The sequence below is a fragment of the Dictyostelium purpureum genome, assembly GCF_000190715.1.
Source record: "Dictyostelium purpureum unplaced genomic scaffold DICPUscaffold_7, whole genome shotgun sequence".
Classification (NCBI taxonomy): Eukaryota; Evosea; class Eumycetozoa; order Dictyosteliales; family Dictyosteliaceae; genus Dictyostelium; species Dictyostelium purpureum.
In genome coordinates this window covers 179,494-188,921 of record NW_003519344.1, presented here as the reverse complement: position 1 = coordinate 188,921, position 9,428 = coordinate 179,494, and the positions used below count along the sequence as shown (strand labels likewise).

Below are 9,428 nucleotides of genomic sequence, written 5' to 3'. Positions count from 1 at the left end.
ACACTTTTAAAGAGTGCTGTTGGTATCATTCAAGATTTCCCATCAACATTAAGATTATCATATGCTGCAATGTTGGTTAATTTCGTTTGTTTTATCTACCCCCGCACAAACGTCGTTCGTGTAAATAGAGTTTATGAAGGTGGAGTTCAAACTTGTATCAACATATACCTTGTTTTCTCACTCTACTGGACATTCCAAGTAATCAAGAACACTCTTCATACCACCATCTCTGGTCTCTTCGCAACTTGGTACTTCCAATCTGGTCCAAATGGTGAAGGTATGCCACCAAATCCAACATTAAATTCATTCAGACGTGCAACCACAACTTCATTTGGTTCAATTTGTTTCGGTAGTTTAGTAATTGCAGTTATTCAAACATTACGTTATATTACACAACTTATGATGAACAACAAGAATGGTCTTATCAGAGTCATTGGTTTAATCCTCAACATTCTTTTAGGAATTATGGAAGCAGTTCTCTCGTTCTTTAATATTTATGTATTCACTCATGTCGCAATTTATGGTGAAAGTTATGTTGCAAGTGCAAAGAGATGTGGAAATTTATTCGCTGAACGTTTAGGCTCAACTATTATCAATGACAACTTTATTGGTACCACTATTAGTATCTCTGCTTTTGCTGCTGCTCTTTTATTATCAGTTATCGGTTCATTAATTGGTTATGGTTTCCAAGGTGCTTTCTATGGTGGTATTTTAACCTTTGTTTTTGGTTTATTAGTTATCGTCAGTTCATTAGAGGTTGTATATTCAGGTGTCGTTTCATTATTTGTCTGCTATGTATTAAATCCATCAATCCTTTATCACACCAAACCAGAATTATATGCAATTTACTCACAAACCTATTCATTAAGATAGATTAATTAAAAAAATAAAAATTTTAAAGGATTATAAAATTTTAAAATATAATTTTTTATTGTATTATAAAGTTTATTATTTTCTTTTTTTTATGTGGTTTGTATAGTGGATGGTTATCTATTTGATTTTGATATTTTTTAATCATAATTTCAATATTTTTAGATTTTGATTGTTGTTGTAAAGATTGTTGTAAAACTAGTGTAAATTCTTTAATATTATTATTTGGATGAGTTATAAATTTAACAAAATGCTCCAACTGTGAAATATCAAATGGAATTTCAAGTGAATAAATATTTTGAGTATTTAAATAAGGTATTTCTGATGATACCAAAGAGGATGGTAATGGTGATTCGCTATCATTTGTACAAAATAATTGATTAATTATATTTGTTGAATTTAATAATGTATTATTATATCTTAGTTTTAAATGTTTAATTTCTGATACTAAATTAATTGGGAATAGTTGAATCTTTGGTAGTTTTTGATTAAAATTTAGATCATTATGGTATTTGAGATTATTGATATAATCGATTTCTTTTAAAACTAATGTTTTAATTGTTGAATTATTTGATGATGAGAAGGAGTCGAGTAAAGTTCTATCGCTGATAAAGTCCCAGTTGTGTAGATTTAAATAAGTGATGCTTTTATTTCTTGAAAGAAAAGAGTTTAGACTACTAGTAACCATTGCAGGAATTTCTTGAAATTTATGACAGTGAATACCTCTAGAGCATCGATTTATTAGTGTTAAGTTTAAAAGTGATTTATGATCAGATAAAGACTCGATCATCTCGTACCAACCCCTATCTATTGACCATTCTTCAGACTCCATTAGACCGCCTCCATGCTGTCTACCGCACCCATTTTCGTATGTGTAAAAGCCACGATTACCAAATTGATGAACACCAGTATTAACTCTACCATTATTAATATCACCAGAGAAATATCTCATGAGATCGTGAAATAATAATGATATAGTTAATGTATGCAGCATTGGTAAATTCTTAACCATTGAAACTATGTATGGATCCACATGATCACCCCCAATTTCAATACTTTGTATCATTGAGCAGTTCATTTTGAATAGCGGTGAGTAATTTACATGGTAGGTTAAATCTTGGTTGCTATTATTGAATCTCCATAGAAAGCATTTTAAATTCTTTGGTTTTAACTTGGATATAGCTTTAAAATCATCATCTTCATTTTGTTTGTGCTCCATATCTATATACAAGTTTTCAATTTTTAATTCGCAAGTTGGATCTTGCTTTAAATATATAATCGAGTCGTTGTTGGAGTGATTGGTGTAAAGTCTAACGTTGTAGTGTACATTATCTGATATCTCTCTTTCATACTCCCATAATTTTTTTAAAGTTTGTTCAGTTATTAAATTTATAATTTTATTTTTTTGTAATTTATTATTATTATTGGTATGAATATTATTTATAGATGAACTAGTTGTTGAAAGATCGAAATAATGATTAAGCAATTGAATATCAATTTTAATTAATGAATTGGTAGTATTGATTTTTGGGGATTTTAAAGTAATATTTAGATTATTATTTTTATCATTGCTATTGTTTATATTTACATTGTTAAAATTATTACTATTATTAAAAAAAGAGTTATTATTACTACTATCATTATTAACTATTTGGTTATTGTTTGTGTATTCACTAATGCTGCTGTTTATCTGGTTAATGAAGTGATATTTTATTAATTTCCCAATTGGCAAGTTTAAAATCTTTTGTTGGTAAGTTGGGCTGTCACTATTAATATCGACCTTAAACCATTGGCCTATATTTAACTCTATACAATTTGATATAGTATCTGAACAAACTTTATTCCATTTTTTACATACTAATGAATAGTTAATAATTTCTTTTAAATTGAAATAAAATTTACCAATGGAAAAACCTTGATATTTTCTACTGTATAATAAATATTCTATTATTAATCTGATGATTCCAAAATCTATAATATCTGGAAACACTTTAACTAATCTTTGGTTTCTTCTTTGTCTTTTCTTATTGGTTTTAATTCTTTTTATTAACTGCTCTCTTGTACCTTTATTGGATATATTTAGTTCTTTGGTGATTTTTTTTAACTCTTTAATTGAAAACTCCTCTATATCGCTACTATTTTTATTAAATGTACTACTATTGCTTTGATTTAAACCAGTATTGTTAAGCTCCTCTTCGACACTATCACTACTGAAGCTTAGTATTGAGGAGTCATCACTAACATCTTCGTTCTTATTTTTATTTCCTATTAAACTATTTATACTGTTACTAACAGCATTTTTACTTTTATTAAGTAATGACAACATTTATTTATCAAACACAAAAAAATAAATTATTAAAAAAAAAACAAAAAAACAAAATTTATTATTATTTGTGATTAGTTTATAAAAAAAAATGTAAAAAAAAAAAAATAATGTGTGTGATGATAATGTGTGATTATAGATACGATGGGGGTGATAATTGGTTATAACCTTCAAAAAAAAAAAAATCATATTATCACTACTTTTTTAAAATTTTTATTAAAAATATCTTTTTTTTTTTTATTTTTTTATTTTATTTTTATTTTTTTTTTTTTTTTCTAAAAACTAATTTTAAAAATAATTGAAATTTATTGCCCAATGTTGGCTTTATTTTAATAGATTTATCTAGCTGGTGTTAATAAGTATGGATGAGCATGTCTGAATACACCAAAAAAGAAAGTACCACATGCAACCATACTTAAAACAGTACGAACTGAATGAAGTTCACCCCAGGCATCGAGCATTGAACGAGTTTCTCTATCTAATGGATCGGTATCTTTTGATAAAAGTTTTTTATTTGTAGGTTGAATTGCAAGTAAAGTGTATGGAATAATTGAAAGCATTAAGCCACCACCGAGTAACCATACTAATCCTTTGCATCTACAGCAATGACGAACTGAATCTTCGACAACTCTACTGACGACATTTGATCTGCAATATGAGTTGTAAATTGAACCAAATGTTAATAATGAGGCAGTACCTGAGATGAATGCTAAGCTGGCTTGAATTGGTGCAACTTTTTTAAATGTTTCACGCCAATGGCTTAAAGCATATTCGTTTGGTAATGATGCTAATGATGGGTGATCAACTTTTTGTATATAAAGTGAAATACCAGCAAACATTGCTGATCCAACAACTGCAACACCTTTTAAAATTGGTAAACAATTTTTAACTCCACAAATAGTATTACCATGTTCCATTTTTTGATTCTATATTTAAAAAAAAAAATTATTAATATTTTTTTTTTTTTCCTAAATATGTATTATTTACCTTTGTATATTACTAATTTAATTTTAAAAATATAGTATGAATGATAACAGTATTGAAAATATAAATAAATTTTTTTTTTTTTTTGTTTGGATAAATTAAAAAATAAAAAATTTAAAAAAATTTAAAAAAAATAAAATTACAATAAAATTTACAAATAATAATTATTTCATAAAAAAAAAAATATTAATGCAAATTAGGTGTGAACACACATATTATTGAAGATACATGCCAGTGAACACATATTATTTATCGAACACACACATTTATTAACACTCCCACACAGTTATTTCCTCACATAAATTAATATTTATTATTATTTGGTAATAAATCAATCTATTAATTTTTTTAATTTAATTTTTTTTTTTTTTTTTGGTAATTAAAAATAAAAAATAATTTTTTTAAAAAAAAAAAAGAGAAAAAAAAAAGAAAAAAAAAAAGAAAAAAAAAAAAAAAAAAGATATATTGTTTAGATTTTGTTAAGGTTTAAATAATTATTAAATTAAATTTTTTTTATTTTTTTAAATAATTTCTAAATAGTATTTAAACATGTGAAAACTTTTATTTTCATTCATTTCAATTAACACAAAACAATACAAAATGGCTATTGAATTAAAACCACAAGAAAAACATAGTAAGTATTTATTTGTATATTTATTTATTTATTTTTTATAAATACATTCTAACTTTTAATATTTTATTTTATTTATTAAGCTGTTCAAATTGACCACGAACTTGAATTTGTCTTAGGAAATAATGACAATCAAGACTGCACTGTCAGATATTTATTAAACAATGAAGAAAAGAAGAAATCTCTTTTAATGGCTGGTCACAATATTAGAACCACTTACGAAGCTACTGGAGATTTAACAATTTTCAATGAAGGTCCAGGCACCTTAAACCTCAACATAGAATAAACACAATTAAACAAGTAAAGGGTGTTTAGAAACATTCTTTATGTTTAATTATTAACAAAAACTATTATTTTAAAAAAACATCTTTTTTGAAATAAAGAAAAAAAAATAATAATAAAAGTTTATCTGAAGTAAAATATTTTTATTTTTACTTTATATTTTATAAAATTATTTATTTATTTATTTTTTTATTTATTTATTTATTTGTTTGTTTTTTTCTTTATTTCTTTATGTTATTTACTTTTTTTAAACAAAAATTACATAATAAAAGATGACCATAATTAAAAGTAACATGAATGGTCTTGGTTTATTTACTTCTCCCCATTTTTTCAATAATGCTGCAGAAAGACTTAAATTCTCTTCACATTCCTTTGAATTTAATCTTTTATTAATTGGTACAACAACTAAAACAGTGTATGGCAAAAGTGAAAACATAAGAATACAACAAAGTAACCAAAGTTGTGCTTTTAATGTATTTCCTGAATCAGAAAAGAGTACAGTAAAATAAGTTAAAAATGATAAGGCTGATGTTACTACCGTTAAACTAAACTGTGCAAAGCTTAAAACCTTGTATTTTTCTCTCCACTCTCTTAATCCCAACTCTGTTGGTAAAAGCAATACACATCTAACATCGATTAAATAAGTCTGAAGAGAAATACCAACTTTAATAACAGTTCCTATAAATACAAGGCCTGCTAATACTGAAACTAGACTATTAGTTCCTATAAAACTTTGATCCATTTTATTTAATTTATAATTTATAATTCAATTATATAATTTAAAACAATAACTATGTAAATTTAAAAAATAACTATGTAAATTTAAAATGTAAAATATATATAGTAAAAAAATAAAACAATTAAACTAGTTTATTAAAAAGAAAACTTCAATATTTAAGATTAATATATTATAAATAATAATTAGTAAGAGATAATAATTTATTTTTTTTGTCTTTTTGGGAAAAGAAATAATATTTTTATTTAAATTATAGTTTTTTTAAAAGATATTTTTATATTTGCAAAACACCATAATCTTTTTATATCATTATATATGACAATATTAAAAAAGGGAATAAACAAATGAAAATGAAGAATAAAGTATAACCTAATAGCTATACTTTTTAAATTTTTTATAATTATATTTTTTATTTGTTTTTTTTTACTATTATTTAAATTTATTTGTTTGAAATATTTAATATTGAAACAACATAAACCTACAAATAATATATATATATTCTTGCTTTATGAACTCTACCCACTTTTTCAATAAAAATTTGCATATTGACCACATGAATCTAAATCTTTAGATAATAATTTCTTATTAATTGGTTGCTCATAGATATGGGTGTGGGAAAATTTAAAAAAACTTGAGCGCAACCTAATAACCATAGCAATCCTTTGTCTTTGAAACTAATATTTGAGGTAGAACTTTTTTTTATTAGAAATAAAAGTTAAAAATGATGATATTATTGAAGTGTTTTATAAACACTCTTTTTTATCTATTCTATTGCATATTCAACTAGCAAAGAAACTGTGATGGGTATACTTTGTGTATATATAAAGAATTTTTTCAAATAAATGATACACCTATACTTGTTGAGATAAAGTTAAGGTTTTTTATATATAGAGCAATATTCATTTATTATTAGTATTTATGTATAATAGATTTGTATAAATATTAAAAATAAAATAAAATAAATAATTAAAAAAATTTTTAAAAAAAAAGGGGTATTTATATTTCTTTTTTTTTGGAAAGGGGCATAAAATAATTATATGAAATTGGTATAGAAAAGATCACCACCATACTCCAAATATTTTTCTTTTGAAATCCAAGATTTGTGTTCTGTTAAAACCTTGCAATGCTCTGAACCACCAACCCAAGCAGAGAATTTATCTTTATTGTAATTATATACTTTAGCCTTTGGGGCTTTATATAACAATTCATTTTGGATACGACATTTTAAACCTGGGAATAATGAGTTACCACCAAATAGATATATGTTTCTGTAAATTTCAGAAGGATCTGCAACCTCTACAGAGCTGGCGGTTTTTAAGATTTTGATGTGAAGTGGATCAGTATCAATTCCTAATAACTCTGGTTTGAAAAGAACTTCTGGTGCTTTGTAGAGTTCTTTTTTTAATTTAACACTGGTACCATCGAATAATTGAAAGAATTTTTCTTCGAAATAATGGCTTTTTTCTTCGCGTACATATGCCAACTGCTCCTTAATGTTGTTTACAGTGTCACTATTGATTGAATTACTTGCAGGATTATCTACTAAAAGAAATTCTAAATACTTTGAAATTGAGTTCCCACCAATGTTAAGAATTTGATCTGAATGTTTAACGTAGTGAGGGATTCCACTATATATTGGAATAATCCTTGTAACATCATAACCACTATCGACGACTAAACCTGTATATTGACGCAATGAAAACAAAGATAAAGCAGCATCCATACAGATAAACAAATTTTGGACACCAAACTTTTCATACATTATCTCTACCTTTTCTTTTCTTTCCTTGTAAGTAGCAAATGCCATTTCAGATAAAAGAACGTTGCATTGATTTGAATTCACTTGCAATTCATTGAATGTATAACGCCAAACATTTTCCATTGCGCCCCAATTAACTATTCTACCACGTTTGATTGGATCAGCCAAACTACAGTCAAAGATGTACTTTTTTTCTCTTATTTGATTAATGCTAGATGATTTCTTGTTTAAACTTTCATTGGTAAATAAATTTGATGGAAATACTAAACTTGGTTTTGATTCTGGATTTGCAATACCAGCTTTAATTGTATCTGAACCACAATCAATTACTATTATAAAATATTAATAAAAAGATTAATAAACTATATTAATTTATTATTGTTTAAATTTTAAAAATGATTAATACCAATATCGCTAAATTCTGCCATTTTAATTATTTAAATTATTTAGAAAATGAAATGAAAATATTTTTAATTTTGTGATTGTATGAAAGATGGTAATATAGATTTAATCTATAATATAATAATTTTTTTTTAAAAAAAGAAAATACAAAAATTATTAAAAAAAATACATTTTGGATTTTTTTTTTTTTTTTAAGTTTAGAAAATAAAAATTAAAAATAAACTTGTGAATTTTACCATTAAAACTTAAAATTTATTTGATATAATAAAAATAATTTATTAATAATTTATTAATTAATAATTTATTAATTTTATTTTATTTCATTTTATTTAGCTTTATTTTCAAGTTATTGATCAAATAAAAATTCAAAAAAAAAAAAAAATTCAAAAAAAAAAAAAAAAAAAAGCTCACAAAGTTAAAACAATAATAATAATAAATATAAAAAATAAAAAGTTATAAATAAACAAATAAAATTGTTTTTTTATTTTAGAAATTATTTGTTTTGTTTATTTAATTGTTTGTCTTTATTTAAATTTTAAATAGATCAAATCTATTTTATTATTTTATTTATTAAATTGATTCTATGTTTTAAAATATTTATAAAAAATGTGGGTGTGTTTGTGGGTGTGTTTGAATTGTTTAAATCATGCGTTTTATTTGTAAAATTGTGTGTTGTTAATACAAAAACTATTAATAAATCTGTATTTTATTTTAACGAAAAAAGAAAAACAAATAAAATAAATAAACTACATTAGATTCTATCTTTTTTTTTTTTTTTTTTTGTTTTTACTTTTTTATCTATATGTATCATTTTATTTGTTTTATTTGTTTTATTTATTTTTTATGACAATCCTATAAATTATTTATACATATATTTTAATTTAATCTTATCATTATTATTTTTTATTAATAAAAAAAATCGTATTATTATTTTTTTTTTTTGAATTAATTTATAATTAACTGGTTAAAAAAAAAAAAAAAATGGAATCTTTATAATTTTCCAATATAAAATAATTAATAATTTTATAATACTAATTAATTAATATAATTTTATATACAATTTTCGTCATTAATAATTTATAATTATTAAAACTTTCATTTAAAAAAAAAAAATTTAAGATTTGTGGGTTAAAGAATATAAATAATATGTGTGTGTTGGGTGTTTGTGTGTATGTGGATGGTGTTCTATCTAGAAAAACAATAATGTTATACATATATTAAAAACACAAAAAACTAATTGTCTTTAATTTTTTGGTTTATTAATTAATATTGTTTATGTAGACATTCTATAATATTATTTTAAAATTTTATTTTATTTTATTTTTTAACACTTTGGTTCATCATTAATCCTGTGTAATATATGATTTTTCTCCTCACTTTTATTATTTTTTTTAAAAAAAAAAAAGAAAAAAAAAAAAAGAAAAAAAAAATAATTTTTTTT

The 9,428-nt window shown here is 23.4% G+C and overlaps 5 protein-coding genes across 5 annotated transcripts in view; 1 reads left to right on the top strand and 4 right to left on the bottom strand.

Annotated features, from left to right (window-relative positions):
* The window catches only part of DICPUDRAFT_147125 (uncharacterized protein), a gene marked incomplete at both ends in the record, with an annotated part of 1,865 nt that extends 992 nt beyond the window's left edge, over positions 1-873 (top strand). Inside the window, one exon of the mRNA XM_003283404.1 lies at positions 15-873. Coding sequence (XP_003283452.1) covers positions 15-873 — 859 coding nt within the window. The remainder of the gene's footprint in view (positions 1-14) is intronic.
* A 55-nt stretch (positions 874-928) lies between these two features.
* DICPUDRAFT_74430 (uncharacterized protein) lies at positions 929-3,196 on the bottom strand (the record flags this gene model as incomplete). The annotated part of the gene is made up of 1 exon (XM_003283358.1): positions 929-3,196. The coding sequence occupies one exon, from the start codon at positions 3,194-3,196 to the stop codon at positions 929-931; it is 2,268 nt and encodes a 755-aa protein (XP_003283406.1).
* Positions 3,197-3,404: 208 nt separating this feature from the next.
* DICPUDRAFT_91106 (uncharacterized protein) lies at positions 3,405-4,157 on the bottom strand. The gene has a single exon (XM_003283357.1). The coding sequence runs from the start codon at positions 4,108-4,110 to the stop codon at positions 3,532-3,534; it is 579 nt and encodes a 192-aa protein (XP_003283405.1). The 5' UTR covers positions 4,111-4,157; the 3' UTR covers positions 3,405-3,531.
* A 1,180-nt stretch (positions 4,158-5,337) lies between these two features.
* DICPUDRAFT_74428 (uncharacterized protein) lies at positions 5,338-5,832 on the bottom strand (the record flags this gene model as incomplete). The annotated part of the gene is made up of 1 exon (XM_003283356.1): positions 5,338-5,832. One exon carries the CDS (start codon positions 5,830-5,832, stop codon positions 5,338-5,340), a length of 495 nt encoding a protein of 164 aa, XP_003283404.1.
* A 1,027-nt stretch (positions 5,833-6,859) lies between these two features.
* On the bottom strand, positions 6,860-8,013 carry DICPUDRAFT_74427 (uncharacterized protein; the record flags this gene model as incomplete). Its single annotated transcript, XM_003283355.1, has 2 exons — positions 6,860-7,914; positions 7,992-8,013. The coding sequence occupies 2 exons, from the start codon at positions 8,011-8,013 to the stop codon at positions 6,860-6,862; spliced, it is 1,077 nt and encodes a 358-aa protein (XP_003283403.1).
* Between the last annotated feature and the right edge of the window lie 1,415 nt (positions 8,014-9,428).